The 19,237-nt window shown below is 42.8% G+C and overlaps 1 protein-coding gene across 4 annotated transcripts in view; it reads left to right on the forward strand.

Moving 5' to 3' along the window:
- Window positions 1-67: 67 nt before the first annotated feature.
- The window catches only part of PI4K2B (phosphatidylinositol 4-kinase type 2 beta), a 27,354-nt gene continuing 8,184 nt past the window's right edge, over window positions 68-19,237 (forward strand). For 2 of the 4 annotated variants that reach the window (XM_018566143.1, XM_018566144.1), the window contains exons 1-6: window positions 68-445; window positions 1,337-1,482; window positions 5,887-6,087; window positions 7,532-7,663; window positions 13,515-13,668; window positions 16,223-16,314. In XM_018566143.1, coding sequence (XP_018421645.1) covers window positions 142-445; window positions 1,337-1,482; window positions 5,887-6,087; window positions 7,532-7,663; window positions 13,515-13,668; window positions 16,223-16,314 — 1,029 coding nt within the window. In that variant the 5' untranslated portion in view covers window positions 68-141. Of the gene's footprint in view, window positions 446-1,330; window positions 1,483-5,886; window positions 6,088-7,531; window positions 7,664-13,514; window positions 13,669-16,222; window positions 16,315-19,237 lie in introns of all 4 variants that reach the window. The other 2 variants (XM_018566145.1, XM_018566146.1) reach the window with 2 other exon arrangements.

Raw genomic sequence — 19,237 nt, forward strand, 5'->3', positions numbered from 1 at the left:
ACATTCGTGTCTGGGCCCTCAGCCAATACATTGCAGTTGATTGGAGCAGGGTCTAGCGACGTCATTAGGCGAATCCTACGAGTCCAGTATGCCGGATGGAGTAGCTTCGTGAGATACGCGGTAACGTTTACCAGAGCTGGTATGGCTGAGGAGAAGCAGGAAGAGCAGAGGGCTGACTCGCCATTGTTAGTCCTCTTGGAACTCTCGTCAGAGGGAGAAGGAGGGGACGCAGCGCTGGTTCCGTTAGGCACTCAGCCGGGCAGAGTTAATCCAGGAAGTGCTGTGAGGTATTTCCCTGAGCGTACACGGGAGGAAGAGGCGGGGGAAGAGGAGCCGCTGCTCAGGAGGTCCGCTGTCCAGTCCCCAAAAACTGCCAGTAAAGGAAGAGTGCGCCTGAGCTCCTCAGACCGGGAGAGCCTGCTCACTAATTCTGGTAAATGTTGTGCTGGGAGGCTGGTATGGAGATGGAGGCAGGGCACACCTTCCTCACCTGTCAATATGGCTCGCTTCGTCTTTATTGTGTCTGTGTCATTATTATACCACCATGCTCAGACAGGGCTCCTCCAGAGGATGCCAGGGATTCCTGGACCAGTGAGCAATGTGATGTGAGGGGCGCATCCACCCTGGCCACCGATGTGAGGTCTGCGTCCCCCCTCCCACCCCCCATATGCATTGGGGCCCTACTACACTGACCCCCAAAACATTTGTTCTAATCCAACTAACAAATAATGTAGATAATGTATTTTCCATCTGTTGCACCAATTGCTTATATACCATATAATACCTCAATTTGATTTGACTGCTCCAGTCTCCAATGAAGTACAGTTGGACAGTTGCCGGAGGGGTTTTTTGTGGTTTTTGTTTTGTTTGTTTTATGAGTGTATAGTCACATGTAAGATATGTGATTTACTTTATTTGAAAATTGTCCCCAATTATTTCGCTGGACAGTACCTGCTCAAATATCATCACCCAGGAAAAGACTAGCTAGAGAACCTTGCAAAGCATCCAACTTGTTATTGTATATGTGTTCATTCATTCAACAACATTGAAGAAGAACTCCAGAAAGTAGTGTTTGCCTTTTGGGACTTGCTTCCCAGTCATGTGCATAGGAGAAGATTAAAGGGAAATGTTTTTGTCTCCTGTGTTGTGTGTGTTTTTCTCTCTATGCATAGCCCGTGTAAGTGTTATTGTGAATTAGCCTGCTGCAGTTATACTGTTGAAGGACGATTTGAAAACATGACCTGTTGAGTTGTTTTACAGATCCCATTAATTAGTAATGTCAGCATGTAACATGTTTTCTTGTTCAATCTTTTATCTTTGGTTGTTGTAGGTCATTGTACCGAAGAGCTGAATGTTTTTTCGGATGATATTGAATTTGCTGACATTATTCACAGAGCAGAGCAAGCCATTGAAAATGGTGTTTTCCCAGAAAGAATATCCCAAGGCTCAAGTGGAAGCTACTTTGTTAAAGATCCAAAGGGGGTGAGTGTCCTATATCTTCTTACAGGTAGCCTAACATATATGTCGCCTAACATATACATGTAATGTCTCAACATGAAAACAAGGAATGCAGATCACTCATGGCTTGAAACCTTCTGTATTGCTGATTAGAAGTTTCTGTTCATTTAAATCACTCAAGCTTAGTAGGATGATAATCTATTTTCTCTATGACTGACTTCTAGACCCCCAAATATCTTTACGTCCCCTTTGTGTAATGATCTAATATGTTCAGGTAAATGAGGTCCTCCAATTCCTTCAGTTATCTAAGGCATTCCTGTGTTTAGTCTTTTATCATGCGGGTAGTTTAACCAATGTAGTTACATTTTCATAAGCATTTAATGGAGTAAATTCCATATTTAGATCTGCGTGTTATAAAATTGTGAATGCGTTGAGTACGTCCATCTAATCTCATTACTGTTTTATTCCATTATAGGTGGACACCAGCCGCAGTTTCCTTATTTGTGGTTTCCTTTTGGCTTAAGCATGGACGGCTACAACATTCTTTTCTTGAAAAGACTGAAACATGGTTGTTCAAGTTTAAACCAAAAGGAAACCACAATTATACGCTTTGAGATATTGTGGAAGTTTAAGTCGGTGATCCGTGTTCCTTGCCTTATTTGATAATAGAATGTCTATTAGAGATGAGCTATCATGAGGATCCAATATAGAATGAAATGGATACCTTGTGGTACCGGGAATTGTTTAAGTGGAACTCTAGGAACATTTGTTTTTCTAACTTGTGCTCTATACCAACAAGTTACCTTTTAACCACTTCAAGACCAGGTGTTTAGACCCCCTTCCTGGCCAGGCCATTTTTCAGTATTCAGCGCTGCGGTACTTTGACTGACGTTTATTCCGTCATGCAACGCTGTACTGAAATGAATTTAGTAATGCTAGATCTGGATTGATGCTGTTAAGTCCCAGCCAGAATGTATAGACAGTGCTATACTTCCAGTGCTGTGGGGATGATAGCTGCAGCTTTGACCATGAAGGGATCCTGTCAATTAACCTCCCTTTCCTCTCCCCTTTTGTCCATTCACAAAATGCCTTGTAGTCTTCTTACAGAATGCAAGGGGATCTGTGAATGAACAAGTGGAGATCCTTTCATTTACCTGCCCCTTGTCTCCACTTGTCAATTTAAAGAACACCTTGCATTGTATGAACAGAATACAATCCATTTTGTGAATGGAATAGGGAAGGGGGCGCCCCCCCCCCCCCCCCAAAAAAAAATAATCATTTCTATACATGTTTTGTTTTAAGTGTGCTGTTGCAAGATTTGGAAAGCATGGCTTGTATGGAGTAGTGCTTAGTGAGCAATAGGACCAGATAGCTTGTCATATTGTAGTGAGGGATCTCAAGTGAACCAAAAAGACCACCAAAAACCTTTTTTTTCTTTTTAGCAAAAATATATATATTTTTTTTTTTAATGGCGATATCTAACAATATATTAAAGCCGAACCCCTGCCAAAAATTAAAGCAAAAATGTATTTGTCCATTAAAATATAAAAAAGTCTTCCCTTCAAACCAGTGCTGTACCCTGCAGTCCTTCTTTTCCAGTACAAGATGTCCTCAGCTTTCCAGGTTTACTGATGGCCACCAGCATTCAACTCGTTTTCTCTAAGCCCAGGTCACCGTGGATTTGGCCCAGCCTGTGACAGTGAAAGAAGAAGCAGAAACGTGATTTCACTCTGCATTCTCTATCAGCGGGCTCCTTGTCAGCACATGAACTGATTGACTCCTTGCACTGTTTTTTCCTTTCTCATTTATTTCTGCTCCACAGGGACTGCAAGAGGCTGATGCCAAGTAACATTCAGGTACTTGCACTGCCTCCATTTAAAGTCAATTTAAACACATAACACAGCTGAAAACTTCCTTTAGTTATGCCCTGTAAACATAATATTCTAAAAACCCTACTAAATAGATGTGTACCTCCTCCAGGCAGCTGCTTCATTACAAAAGTCTCCCTTTATGCTGCCAGATACACCTCAGAGCTTCTAAGTTCTGGTGCCTGGGGGTTAACACTAGCGACTATCTGTGAAATTACATTGCACTGCTTCCCTGCCCCTTCCTACTCCCTTCTCTATTCATAGAGCTTGTACTATTATTGCTTCACAATATAACGCGCTCTGTGAATGGAGGACGAGAGGATGAATTAGAGGATCTGCCTTGCCCATTCAGAGTGTGTTGTTGCATTGGTGAACAATAATAGTATGAGCTTCATGAACGGGGAAGGGGCAAGCATCTGCACAATTCTATTATGCTAATAGTCGCTGGTGTTAAAGTGGACCTTTTACTCTCATTACTAAAAGTCATATCGGCATACAGCTCTGCATGCTGATATGAAATCATCTTACATTCGTTAGCTAAACATGTTTTTATTTTACTTTTTTTTTTTTTCCTTCCTAGTCCACTTTGGCACACATTATGTAATTGTGCCCAAGTGTGGCATCCTGGGAAGGATCAGCAGAGCATTGCTGTGAAATCTGTGAAAGGCATTTCCTCCCCCAAAAAATGCAGATATTCTTATAATTAAAGTGATATTAAAGTCAAAATGGTTTTTAACAAATGCTGATTACTTACAGTGGATGCTGCTTCTTGAGTTTTTTTAAAATGTCAGCTTCCTGCTGAATCAGCTGGTCTTCTCAGCACTGGCCCTGATATCTTGTTTTAGGGTGGCTCCTTTCCCTTGCATTGTCCTGTGGAGCCACCTTTGTGTGTGCTAGTAAGCTGTGTGTGTCTCCACAAACACGCAGATACAGCAAGGCAAGACACTCTGTCCCCCCTGCTCCCCTTTCTTCCCTCCTCCCTTCTTCAAGCTAATGGATGTATAGCTGCTGGAGACTGTACTCTCCTTTTTGATGTTGTACTGGACAGGAAATTCAGGAACGCAGAACTGAGAGAGCTGGAGCTGTTCAGAAACATGATGACTGTAAGTGCTTGGTGGGTTTGATTAGGATTCAATATTGAAAACAAGTTTGAGAGTTTAATACTACTTTAAGTGCTGCAGCACATATTTATTTCTGCTGAGTTCTACTTTGAAGTAATTCAAATAAATTATCCAGTCAGAAATAAATTGTACTATGAACCACCATTTTCATAGTCTTCCATTTTCCTGTTTAAGCAGTTGTGCTAGATGTCTGAATCTGTGCGGTCCAAAAGGTACCAGAGTTAGGCCCGGTGCCCCCAGTAACAGAACTGGTCTGAACAGCCCCCATCCCCTCTTACTTCCTCCTCCTTCAATACATGTCCTTGTGAGCACACACGTGCAAGTGGATGTAGATGTTGATCATTTTCACTGGGAGCAAAGTTAAAGTTAATCACAAATCATAACCTGCAGAGAAACAGGAATTCACAGTAAGGCCTCTCTCACACGTGTGTTAAACTGATATATTAGAGAAGCGTTTTGAAAGCCTCTCTGCCACCTACTCCCTGCGCTGCCGCCCCGTTTCCTCTAGCGCCGGCTTTGTTGGCAACGCCAATTCTCTCTCGCGCCCCTTCAAGATCCCCCTTATGCCACCACCCGCCCTGGGAATGTTCACAACTAGGTCTTTCAAGGTAGGTCTTATATTTTAGCAATTCCCAAAAATGGTACTAAGTCTTAATTTTGGGGTAGGTCTTATTTTTGGGGAAACAGGGTATTAATGCTCATGTGGGATAATGCAACAGCTCAGTGCAGGTCACACATGGGTGTTAGCGTTGTGTTGCTGTGTATCAACAAATGGAGTGCATGGTGCGTTCTGGAGACATTGCCGCTGGACAAATGCCTGAATTGAAGTATGTTGAAACACTCTTTAAGTGATTGGTCAGTGCTCCTATAGCATTTTTGGGGCATTTAAGAAGCGTTGCACAGGTGTTTTAGGAGAGGCATCGGAGGTTTTGCAATCCCAGAAACCCCTGCAGAATCGGAGTGAGTAGACAGAGCATCAACATCATCATTATCTTCAGCTGGACCAAGAAGAGGATTATGTAGATCACTGTATACGAACCCATGTTGTTGTCAAGACAGTTGGATCTATATTAATGCAGTAGTACACAGCACAGAAAACCAACAATATGCCTGCAAATTTCACCCCAGCCTAAGCACACCTCAAAGCTGGTCACTTCCCTTATTTTCATCACTTCCCCTTTAACATTCCCCTACTTGCAGGGCATTTTGCCTCCTTAATTCCTGGAAAATGGCTGCCGAATGCCTTGTTAACACTATAGCCGTGTTAATCAGCGTTGCTCTTTCATTAAATCCTCAACACACATGTGAAAGAACCCTAATCAAGATATAAAACTTCAATTGGGCTTCAACATTGAGAAAGGATTCACATGTATCGGCAGTAAAGCATCTGGCAAAAGGTATTGGTAATTTCTTGTAATTAATATTTTATTTTTACACAGAAAATAATTGGTGTGTTCAAACCAAAATCGGAGGAGCCTTATGGTCACCTGAATCCAAAATGGACCAAATATTTTCACAAAGTCTGCTGTCCTTGCTGCTTTGGTCGTGGTTGCCTTGTTCCAAATCAGGGATATCTGTCTGAAGCTGGAGCTTATTTAGTGGATGATAGACTTGGATTAGGCGTTGTGCCTAAAACAAAGGTAACAATCCAGCTCTATTTAGCATCTGTGATGTTTATTTATTTGACTAATATAAGTTGCAAAAATTACTCTTTCTGGATGTGAAAAAGATTTTTAGCTTTTAAAGACAAACTTGTGTCTGCAAGTGAAGGCAATACGATTCACTGATAAACATATCCAGAACATACAGCACCGGGCTTGGAGACAAAACCATACAGGAACCATGTAAATATACACTGGCCTGTATTTGTGTAAGACTGGAGTGTGCCATTCAGAGGATGACTATACTAACTAGTTAGCAGATCAGCCACTTGCACAGATACGCTATTCTTTGTGAGCCCGTAGGCCAGCATTTTACATATATGTGACATGTACCCTGTAAAGTTAAACATTTGCTTTCTCTTATTGCAAGGAAGTGTTGCTTTTCCCCGTCAAGCAGAGAGTGGTAAATAAGAGGCAGCTGGCCACAAGCCAACTATAATGGCCTACTTTTAAAAAAAATATATATATTATATTTAAAACTAGACAGCAGATATGGAAAATTACAGTTACAGTTTGAGATGAACTACTCTGACTAGCCCGGCTCATGACTCAATTATTTGTGCATTGGGCCTAATAAGCCATGTGTAAAGAAAAAAAAAAAATGTAATAGTAAATCAGAATAAACATTAACAGTGCATAGCCTTTAAAGCCTAAATGTCTGGTGCCTTAGACCTAAAGACCTGTTTCTCCAGAACAAGAGTGTAGATCAATATGTAGGACTCCTGCTGTGTTATCAGTATCTATACCTGCAAACAATGGGCTGATTGTTTTAAGGGTGGGGCTTCAGACTTTAAGCATATATTCCATATAATTAGTCAGTCATGTTAGGAGTAAAGGTTGTAATACCTGGCCAGCTTTGGTCAGCTGAGATCTGGAGTTAGGACACAAAGGTGTACTGCAGTTCATGGTTACATTATTTGCAATTATGCAAAGAAGAGTGTGCGTTCTCTTCCCATACCTCAGAAGGCATAGTGCTGGGGTAGGCAACCTCCGCACTCCAGCTGTGGTAAAATGGATCCCATGATGCCACAGCCTGTGCTTGTCATGCCTGTGGCTGTTAGCCCTCGTTCACACCTGAACGTTTTGTAGCGTGTTCTACGGTCGCGCATATGCAATACGCCTAGGTGTGAACGAGACCTTAGTCTTGCAATGCCTCATGGCATAGTCATTTCAGGAACCGCAGTGGAATTTTTACATATGAGGTTTACATAAGCATTGAAGGTACACTCTCTTGAGACTGTTTAGGTGTATGCTACATTAATGCTTCCTAAACTACAAGTTTTCTTTAAATAATGCTATAAAATATTAATTTGTCTTAAGAGTTTTCTTCATACATTTTACTAGTACAAATGGCAATGGGCATTATAACCATGTGAAATGTTGTTACCAAGATGTGTTTTTTTTTTTTTTTTTCCCTTCTAAGGTAGTGTTGCTTGTCAGTGAAACTTTCAACTACAGTGCAATAGACCGTGCAAAGTCAAGAGGCAAGAAATATGCCTTAGAAAAAGTACCAACAGTAGGTCGAAAATTTCACCGGATAGGTTTACCTCCCAAGGTAATTCATTTTTTTAAAATGTTTTATCTTTTTTAATGTTCTTCTGGTTTGGAAATGTTGCTGGCCCTTTGTTCCCACATATTATTTCACCAAAAAGACATCTGTGGGTTTGACATATGCATTGTATTTTATTTAATCATTTTTGAAGTCTGAAAGTGGCTTACACTGCAATTGTTTGTCAAGGCTGCCACAGGGTAGCTGATGCTGTTATAAACAGTCTTAGAAGCATAAGTAAAGTTCTTACATACAGGTTATACAAGAATACCACTAAGCATCTGTTTTTTTCTGATCACATAACCTGATCAACCAAATGCCTGCCCTTTCTGTGGTAAAATTGCCTGCATTCTACATTTTCGCTAATGTACACAGCAAGTGTAAGTATTAAAATTGAGTCAGGTGTCCACATTCATAGTTTGCTCTGGGCATTCCTACTTACAAGTCCCTCATGTAATAGGATATTGGTGGTGACGGGTCCTCTTTAAGTTGATACTGCGGGTCCAAAAGACCCCTTGTATCACCTTTCCACGTAAGCTATTGAAGTGCAGATTGCACTTCAGTAGCTTATTGCTGGGTTTCAGGAGCCCAGCAATGACTGCTATGGGACCGGAAGTGATGGTGCCATAGAACGGGGAGGAATTCAGTGAACAGAAGTTTGCTGCTCTCCTTCCCGTTGGCACCTGGCATGCCGGTCCCGGACCCGCAGGAGGAGCAACGAAGCCCAGGAAACACAGCGGGAGGAGCGGGTGGGCACTTTAGTGGCCCATAGAAGCGTTCTGGCGGCAGCTGAGCCACCAGCATCACTTCTATTGTAAAGCCGACAGCCGGCTTTACAATTGTAAACAGAGTCCTGGGGGCCCGCTGCCAATGACGTGCTATATACGTCACTGGTCACGATAGGGTTAATGTTCTTAAGTGACCTTTCCATTTAAAACTGCAACCGCTGTAATTTCTAAAACTGTGGGGGAAAAAATTCAATGCAGTATTGCGACCTAGAGGCGTTCTGGTGTCACTTCCTGCTTCTGTGATTGGCTGACTGATTTTCCAGAAGTCTGCACTGATGCAAGTAACATTTCAGGCAATTGGGAATTCCTTTATGGTGAGATTCTTCATCCTGGCATCACTTTAGAAGCAATGAACCCTAAGGAAGGGTTCATTACTTCCAAAGGGATGCCAACACAGCAACATTTCTCATAACAGCACAAGGTCCACCAGCTGATTAGAACAAGCCCAGGCCCTCCCATTCAGGAATCTGTTTGCAAAGGACATGCTAAAACACTTCTGCTTCTTCAGGAAAGAAATGGCTAGGAATCTACAACAAAGTTTGGTGAAATCTTTGCAATGTACATAGTTCACCAAGAGGGGATTGAGGTTTTTTTTTTCCTCAACATAAGTGGCGTTAATCTTTAACTTCTGCTTTAACGTCGGCGATCTGGAGTCATGTTCTTCATGATATGTTCAGGAGGATCTAAAAATAAGCTTTTCCATGATTTGCCTGGATTCAGATCGATTTGCTTACTGACTCGCAATGTTCTTAAAGCAGATTAAAAACAACACATAGTGCTGCTTTGGGGGATCAACTGGTTTTGCGTGTTGGCATTTCTCCTAACTATACAAAACTTTTAATGTCGCCTTCATGTGAAAGTTTAAGTACACACCAGTGGAAATTGTTGACTTTTTCAACATATTTAAACAAGCAGACATGAGATCTTTATTCAAACTGCCAATATATAATGGGGATGTAAATAAATAAGAACACAAGAACATGTTGCCTTTTTATTTATTTAATCAACATAAATATTAATAGGTGTAATGGTGCATCGTGGGAAACGTAAGTAGACACTTGGTGTCAAAAGTTGGTATTGCACCCCATAGCAGAAATGACTTCTTGTAGGCATTTTGTATAACTGGCCACCAGACTGACATTGACTCACTGAAATAAATGACGACGTCTCCATGCAAAATTCCTTCAGTTGCAAGATGTCTGTGGGTTTCTTTGCATTAACTGCCCATCTCAAAATCCCCCAACAGCACTTCCGTGGGATTAAAATTTGGGCTTTTACTAGGGCAGTCCACAAGCCTCTATTTGTATTTTTCTTCTTGAGCCATTCCTTGGTGGATTTGATGGTGTGATTTTGGGTTATTGTTTTGAAAAACGTATTTCCAGTTTTGACACTTGCATTAAACACACTTTGATATGATGCAGAATGTACAGTTTGAGGAATTCAAAAGGAGTGCATCAGGGTTACAGAAGGAATACTGTCGTTTTTGTCACCCTACTCAAATACAAGGCTGCATAGCTTTCATGAATTTGTGGCATACCTATGAAATTGGCGCTGGCTTGCACACTGACAAAATACATAGACGTGTAGCAGATGTCACCTGAAGTATGTGTTGCATACTGCGACAGACTAGTTACATCAAAAATTACCTGGTCCTACTTTGCATCACTTTTCTTATTACCAAGCTGTAGGAGTGTATTCATTGAATGTCACAAGCACAGCGTCCTGATGAAGGGACCCTGCGTGACCCTGAACCTTTTTGGCTTTCTGTCACATGTGACGTGTTTTCAATAAATGAACACCAAGTTCTAAATGATAATCTCTGAGTGCTGGTGATTCTCCATTACTCTGAACGTGAAGATACACGGCACCATCCGTGCTCATCACTGCGAGCACCATATTGACTACGGGTTCCAGAAGCTGTAAGATAGCAGGCAATGCATCTATACAAAACAGAATCTGCTGTAGACATTTCTTAGGCTGCATTAGCTTCAGAATTCTGGCACAAACGCAATATTGAATTCCACTGATTGTTCCAGAAGGCCCGGTCTTTACCTATATTTACAAACTGTTCTCTTGCTCTAATGTTCATATTGGACAGCAAAGGGTTTTTCGTAACACTCCTTTCATGAAGGCTGAATTTGTGCAATCTCTGATTGTAGATGCACTTTGACCCCAACTGTTCAAAGATGTTCACCAACAAGTTGGATATTTCTTTTACCATCAAACGGTCAGCTCTTGAGTTGAATTTGCAGGCCGGCCAATCTTCGACAAATTAGCAGGTATTTGAAATCTAGTTCACTTGTAGATATTTTATCTCGCAGCGGAATGATTGATTTCAAATTCTTTGGTGATCTTTTCAAAGCCAGATTTTTAACAACTTCTATTTTATCCTGTTGGGGTCAAAATGTATTCCTCTACATGGTCATCCACCATTTTCTTTCTGAGGGCCTTGTAGAGCTCCATTTTATCTTGACGTGATGACACCACACACGTCAATAGAAATTTGAACATCAGACCATTAAAAAGTGTTTGTTATAGGCGTTTGCTTACCTGTGTCAGCTACATAGCATACATCGCGACAACACCCACACTCTAACATGCTGAATTAAGATACTGACCTGGAGTGTGCCATGGTCCGGGTGGACAGTAATACCAAATAAGGGGGCAAACACAACCAGTTTAGAGTTTAATGTATAACTTTATTCGTGACTACATCAGGTGGCAAGTTCTGAAAAGGCAGCGGCCATTTCTACCTGCGGACTAGGTATGTATCTGCTGAAACAGGACGAAGTCCACCTGCCTAGATGTCTAATAACGTGAGCCGGGACGCCATGCCTGGAGGCGGCTGCGGCTGCCCCTATGCGGAAAGAATGCCCTGAATACAGCCGAGGATCTACCCCTAAATGCCCTAAAAGCAAGCGCACATAGCTGATAAACTGCTTGGTAGTCAGCGGTGCCACCGGAAATGGAAGCAATGGACTCTCCGACGAACCTCGGAACAGCGTGGCCATAAGGCTATCCAACACTGCCACCGGGCACCATGCGTTGCCGGAAGGGAAAAACGTGACTTCTGTGGGGGCCCCGACCTGGTTGGTCTTACACCTGTCCAGATATAAAACGTACCGATCGGGAAAACGCCTCAAATGTTTCCTCCGTAAAGGAGAGGATTTGCTGCTGGCACAGGTTACCTCACCTGGCCTAAGAAACCCGTAAAACGCTAGGTAAATGGATGCCTTCAAGACCAAGCTTTGTAGACCTCCAAAAGGAGTTTTGTCCAACATTCCTGACATACCCCTCAACATGGGACTGGTAATGGGCAGTCTGGTGTGACGGGCCCGACCACCCGCTTTCTGGATGCCCTTCACGATCGCCCGTACTGGATGCGCTGAAAATAATGATGGTTTGTCCGGATATAACAAACCCAAGTAATGTTGGACCCCGGCTAAATACAGCCGAATAGTACTATAGGCCAGTTTGAGATCGGTATGGCAAAACGCAACAAACGCCAAAATATACTTGATGCTACTGGGCTCTGCAGTGACGTGTTTCGCCCGGAACAAACCAAACGTCTTCCATGCTACCTTGTACGCTCGGTCTGTGTTGCTGGACAGAGAATTGTTGATGAGCTCAGCCGCCTAAAGGTGATGAGCATCTAATCCAGAACCAACTGCATGACACAGGGCATCCACCTACTACCATGACAACCCTAAATTGGACCCTTCTGCCCTACTACACGACCTCTGACTTGTACCTGCACGGCAACCATGTGTGCTATCCATCCCCCCCTCCCCTCTCCTGCAATCCTCCCCCAGATGGTACCTGCTGCCGTCCCGTATCAGCTGAGCCCTTCACCGAGCGAGTCCCCTGTCAGCACCGCCGCTGCTGCTTTCTGCATAAAGATGTTTAACATCGTGGTTAGAGGGGAGAGCGCCGAGGCAGCGGCGCTACCGCCAGCAACCGCCCGCAATACCTGATGCTGGTCCGATGACCCGGAAGTGACACGAACTGTGAACCGGAAGTGACGTATCGCTCGAGAACGTCCCTTCTGCCGACCACCGCACACCCTCCTTGTCTCGGCCGGCCCTCTTTTAAGGTGATGAGGGGGCGCAAACCCCTCCCACAAATACAGGCTAACTCGTTAGCCTTCCCACTTGCCACTTTTCAAGTCAAATTTGAGAAAACCCCTCTATAGGTTTGGTGTGTGTATCTATTCACACAACATGATGAAAAATAATTTTTTTAAATATATATTTTATTACCTTTTTTAGATGTTTTGTTGCCGTAGGCAACATAGCTGATTTCAAGTTTTTCCCTAGCACCTTCACAGTGATCTGTCCTCCTGGAAAGACCTAGGATTAAAATTTGAGGGTTGTGTTTCTTTGGCTAACTTAATAACTAACAATAGAGAAGCCCCTCACTACCCCTCGGAACATTATAAAAGAAAGGGGAAACAGGAATACATTGTAATCCTTAAGAAGCCAAGAAACCCTTACCCAAGTAAAAGCAATTTAAACTGTAAGAAGCATTTTTTAAAATTTGTTTTATTTTTTGGGCTTAGGCTATGTGAATGGGAACGTGTAACACATATACAATAAGTGTTATCCCAATTTGGCTGTGAAAGGGGAAATGCACTTTTAAATGTCTGAGCTTTAAAAAAAGACTGCTTCCACCTGTATACTCCCCAAGTAGGTTCTAATCATTGGTGCCTATAGTCTGGAACACGGAACCTGTTTTCATGGATTTGAAGTGATGGAAAATATAGATCATGAAAATAAATACTACGTGTTAGTTTTGTGTCAGGTGATCTACGTCAATAATTATCTGCAGGCACAATTTACATGGTGTGTACTCCTCACTATTTTACATGATTGTATATTGGAGATCTGTACAGCTGTGTCATGATAAACTATAAAAAATAGAGCATAATCATTCTTTAAATAGCCCGAAAGGAAAGCATGGCATAGTTTTACATCATATTTGTGTTTTATGGTGTAAGATCGATACGGCTGTGGAATGGAAGACCACTGGGTACTGGGGAACGTTCTCAGTGTTGTGCTATTTGTTTTCAGGTTGGTTCTTTCCAGCTCTTTGTGGATGGATATAAAGAAGCAGATTACTGGCTCAGGAGATTTGAAACGGAACCTCTGCCTGAGAATACTAGAAAGCAGCTGCAGTCTCAGTTCGAGAGACTTGTCATTTTAGACTATGTCATTCGAAATACTGGTGAGTATTGTTCATTGCTATACCTGCCTTTTGTAGTTTTACAGGAAGAATATGTATTGTTTCCCCGGTACATAAGAAAATTATACTTTTTTTATTGGCAGAAATTGCTATTCATGCATTAAAATAACATTGGCCTAAACAGATTCCCAGATTCCTATTTATGTAGCATAACATGGTGTGTTATGAAAGGCTTGCAAAAGAACTAAAGCCAAGCCCTTTATTTTCTTTTAGTCCTGTTTTGGGTCACAGGAGTATATTTGTTTACTCTCTGAATAAATAATTCTGAGGGATTTAATTAATCTTTAGGCCTAACGTGCATTTTCACATGTGTGCAAAAAACGTTGGGAAAACCAGTTCTGGCAGCACAAGGGTTAATGTTTTTTTTTAAATTTAAAAAAAATATATATATATATAATATATATACTGATGGCAAATTGGGGGTCAGATTCCATTTCTTAATAATTATACTGTGATAAACTGGTGTTAGTTTAAAAGAAAAAAAAAAGATGATGATATAGAGTATTCCCCTTTAGTGGAAAACCCTGGTTGAGAACGGCTGGTTTATAGTGTACAAGTCAGTTGTACCATTATAAAGATTACGTGAGCATTGGTAAGAATAAAAAAATATTTTGCCATTCAAAGAAAGCAAAGCATCTTCTAATAAAGGAGTTGAAAAAATAGATGCAGATGATGCTACTAAAATATAAAAAAAAAGTAAAATCTATTAAAATACATAACTTATTAATCCCAGCTAATAAAAGTATGCTTGGCAATTCACATTTTCTGTTATCAAAAAACGCTCGTGTTCATGTTTTAGGGCCATGGGTTAACCCCAGGGGGAGAAAAAATGGTTAATGTCAGAAAACAATAGGCCCACCTGCACTCCTTACAGCGCTTCCGGTCCAAGTAGCAATAGTGTTGCTTGCAGTGACAATCACGGATGGCACCGTGCACAACAGTCAATGAAGGATAGAAATCACCAGCACTCCGCAAATGAAAATGTAAAAAATTTTCATTTATTTGGACTAAACGTCGCACATCGTATAATCCAACGTTTTGGGACCACGCAGGGTCCCTTCATCAGGGCAGAGATGTGACCCTGCGTGGTCCTGAAACGTTGGATTATGCAATATGTGTGCCGTTTAGTCCAAATGGACATTTTTGGAATTTCATCTCTGAATTGGTGCTGACACTGTCCTTCCTTCTGGAGGATGGCTACTTTTGTTCTCCATGGTCCCTGTGTGTGTGTTGTAAAGCAGCCACCGCTCCAAGCTCTGCCCTGGGATGGGCTACAATCTCATGTTTAGTTTACTAATTTGTATTGATATTGTAGTCGATCACGGGAGCGAGCTTGGAGTGGTGGCTACATTACAACACACAGGGACCATGGAGAACAAAAGTAGCCATCCTCCAGAAGGAAGGACAGTGTCAGCACCAATTCAGAGATGATTTGAGGATCTACAGCCGAGTGATACACAAATAAGATACATTTTTGTTAATAGTTTGAATGTATTTTTAGGATTTAACTCCTGAGTTTAGTGTCACTTTCACCATTTCAGCTGTTTTATTTATAATTTTCCTTCTTGAGCCTGTGCTGTGGATATTTAAAAAAATAAAATAAACCAAAAAGTGCCAATTTGCAAAGAGTGCTGTGAGGGAAAATTGGATGTATTTTTTTGTCATGTACTCTACTGGGGGAAAAAAAGCAGTGGACATAATTAATTTTCAGTAAGTTAGAAAATGTCAGGGATTGTTTCAGCAACTTTTTGTCTTCATTTCTTCATTGTGTGTTTGCGGCACCTAAACATTGGCCAGGACTGGAAGAAAAGCTGTGGCAGGTACCAGCAGTGTGTGATCATGGAAGTGACTGTTACATTTCTCACCATCTCTTCTTAGAAATTTGCTGTGGTGTGATGAGCCAAAGTAACCTGGCCAAGTGGTCTGATTTAACTGCAGCATTTGTTCTTCTGCGTGGGTTCTTTTTTCCTCATTTAATATCTCTAACTTTTAAAAAAGAACTCCCAATTATTTATAATGTGTGACTAATGATTCTTCTGACAGTGGAGCCCAAGGAAGGATAGTCTGGAGGAGCTCTGGCCCTCCAGCTGTGGTGCAACTACAAATCCCATGATGCATCAGCCTCTGGTCTGGAGTCTTGCAATGCCTAATGGGATTTGTAGTTGCACCACAGCTGGAGGACTAGAGTTTTCCTACCCCTGGTCTGGGGTTTCATGAACTGGAGCAATGATCTGCAGAAAACACAATGTTCAACCTTTGAATTGTGCTGTGTGTAACACCATTGGAGTCACGGGGACCCAAAAACAGTGAATTGTTTGACAGTACAGATGTAGTTATGTAAAAAAAAAAAAACAGTTTGGATAGAAATAGTTCTTCCTGGAGTTCTTCTTTAAATATTGAAGTGTGGATCTATTGTACACTGCAAGGCATGTTTCTTTTACAGTAGTGCTGAGGGTTTTGTTGTGCTAGCTAATACTTCTAATTACCATTCCAATGGGATCTTATTACCATTCATAAGGTTGTTTTTATTTTTTAGACCGAGGCAATGATAATTGGTTAATTCGATATGAAAGTCAAGGTGAATACACGGAAGGATCAGAGAAAGCTGCCGACTTCCTGGTATCAAAGGTGTGATTTTGTGATAATCGGACACATTTAATAATCCACTTACTTGTTTTTGCTCATATGTAGTTGTGTGACGTGTTCCTAAAATCTATCTCCACCTTTTGCAGTCACATTTGAGACCCCCCCCCCCCTTGTTTGTTCCTTTCCACACAAGATACCTACACATCATTTTAAAAACCTATTTCTTACCTTGTTTCTTGGATCAGAATTATGCGTAGGACTGTATGGGCAGCTTCTATTGCTTTGAAAAGATGGCAGTGTGGAGATAAGGTACAGACTGGAAAGACAAGCCTGAGACACATTACCATCCAAGTCTTGATCTTTAAGGCTAGGTTCACACCTGCACTACACCGCACGACACCCGGGACTCGTGTCCCGGGATTGCGCGGTCCTGTACAATGCAGGCAGCGATTGCCACACGGCCCCATTGATTTCAATGGAGTGACATCCGCGCAGAAGTTGCAGACAAAAGATACATGTACCTTTTTTTTTGCAATACGGAAAGGATTCTTCACAGTTAGAGCTGTGAAAATGTGGAATAGACTCCCCCAGGAGCTAGTTCTAGCTAGCTCGGTTAATGGTTTTAAAAAACATCTGGATGTATTCCTAAATGCACAGAATATTACTGGATATTGAGTTCTTATAGGTATATTAACCTCCTGATCACTTCCACATTTCACCTGTCAGTCATCTGGCTGCTATAGCCAGAGAGAAGAAGCTGATGGAGCAGATCTTTGCTTCATCAGCTTCTTTTGGGTTCCCCAGGTGACATTAGGAGATCCCTAATGTCTCCATAAAGAGGACCTGCCAGTGTGCCTTTGCTAATATATAGGGAGTATCCCCCTATGTAATAGCAATAACTAAGTGTAAAAAAATAATAAAAGTCGCAAATAAAAAAAGTAAACCCCCCCCCCCCTTTATTTTTTTTTTCTTCTTTTTAATTTTCTGTAAATTTTCCTTTTAATATAGTAAAAAATAACCCCCCTCCCCAGTGCTGATTTAAATACCACCAAAATAAAGCTCTATCTGTCCCCAAAAAATGGTATAAAATTAATTTCAGTACAGTGTTGCATGTCGGAATAAATGTCAGTCAAAGGACTGCAGCGCTGAATAATGAAAAATGGACTGGCCAGGAAGGGGGGCTAACACCGCGGATGTCAACTGGTTAAGCATCAGAGATTGTTGATCCAGGGAATATCCGATTGCCTTATGGGATCAGGAAGGAATTTTCTTTCTCCTGTTGGAGCAAATTGAACCATGCTTTATATGGGTTTGTTTTTTGTTTTTTTTGCCTTCCTCTGGATCAACAGGGGTAGCTGTGGGCATAGCGTTCTATTTAGGCTTTTTTTTCTCCCTATCTCTATAGGTTAAACTCGGTGGACTTGTGTCTTTTTTTTCCAACTTGCCTAACTATGTAACAAGACGTGTGCCTGTTTTAGATGCGATCGTGTTCGGAAGCACGGGCGGAATCATGGCGGGAAACCGTGCGATCCGTCTGGCACGCCCTTAGAAAATAATGGCACCCACTGCGCAATCAATTCACACCACGCGGAATCGTGCAAGAATGCCGCGCAATGAGGTGTCGCCTACGTGTGAACCTAGCCTAACCCTTTTTTCTCTCCCGTTCATTGAAGGACACAGGGCAACAGATCGTAGATCCTGAATGGTAGGGTATATCGCCACCTGCAGAAGTAGGACGCTAGGCACATAACTAAAAGACAAGACAGCCTAGGGATCCCTTGCCTGGTGGTCTCCGGTGAGTGGGGTGTCTTTTTCTGCGGATCGCAGAGGATGACTCTCCTGCATTGCCTTGTGAGGGTTGTGGGCTGCGCTCTGCGGACCCCTCTAGACCCCCTCTTTGTGCGTCCTGTAACATGGATGGGTTTGTGACGCGCATGGGGCGCGCCTTGACGCAGCGCCCACCTAGGAAGCGGGTTCTGCCCTTGCCATCCCCTGCCTTGTCAGGGGAGTCCGATGAGGAGGGAGAACTCCCCACGACGTCGCCTCATCCTGATCCGGGTGATTCCTCACATCCTCATCTGACCAGTGAGGATGAGGCTGCGTCTACGCTCCTGGTCCAGGAACGTGAAATGGTCTTGGCGCTAGTCCGCGCTGTCATCGAGACCCGTGAAATTGAGGACGTTGCCAGCACTTCCTCGCTGCCGCACGTGCAGTTTGGGACGCATATGTGTCGGCGTTCTGCCAAGGTGTTTCCTTACATCCCCTTTGTTTGCTGATTTCATTTATGAGGGGTGGAAACGGCCTACTAAGTCCTCTGTGGTTCCTAAGCCGTTCTCGGTTCGCTACCCCTTCGAGGAGGCCTTTGTGTCTAAATGGTCTTCTCCGCCGGTGGTGGACCCGCCGGTCTCTCGTTTGAACAAAGCCACGGTTATTCCGGTGGAGGATTCTCCATCCTTTAAGGATCCTTCCGATAGGAAGGCTGAGGCACTTTTGCGGTCTCTGTACTCTGTCTCGGGCGCTCTCATGCGCCCGGTCTTGGCTTCGGCTTTGGTCTCTCAGACTCTGAGTGGGCTAAGATGTTACATCAGGGTCTTGCGGAGGAGAACGTCTCCCCCGCTTTCGTGGAATTAGCGGACCAGTTGGTGCAGGGCTTTCGTTATGTCTGCAATTCGGCCTTGGATGCGGCGCCCTTGGTGTCTAAGGTGTCGGTGTCAGCGGTGACGCTTCGCCGTTTGCTCTGGCTTAAGTGCTGGTCGGCGGATCAGGCTTCTAAGAAGGCTCTACAGGAGTTGTCCTTCACTGGAGACCGTCTGTTTGGTTCCACCTTGGATGAGATCATTAAGGATCTGACGGGGGGGTAAGAGTACCTTCCTTCCCCAGGCGCGCGAGAAGGAACAGCGCCGGAAGCCTGGGCCTACTTTCTCCGCTCACAAGCGGCTTTTTGCCCCCCCCCCCCCCCCCGCCC

This window comes from Nanorana parkeri, unplaced genomic scaffold (genome assembly GCF_000935625.1).
Source record: "Nanorana parkeri isolate BGI_ZX_2015 unplaced genomic scaffold, ASM93562v1 scaffold922, whole genome shotgun sequence".
NCBI classification, from domain to species: domain Eukaryota; kingdom Metazoa; phylum Chordata; class Amphibia; order Anura; family Dicroglossidae; genus Nanorana; species Nanorana parkeri.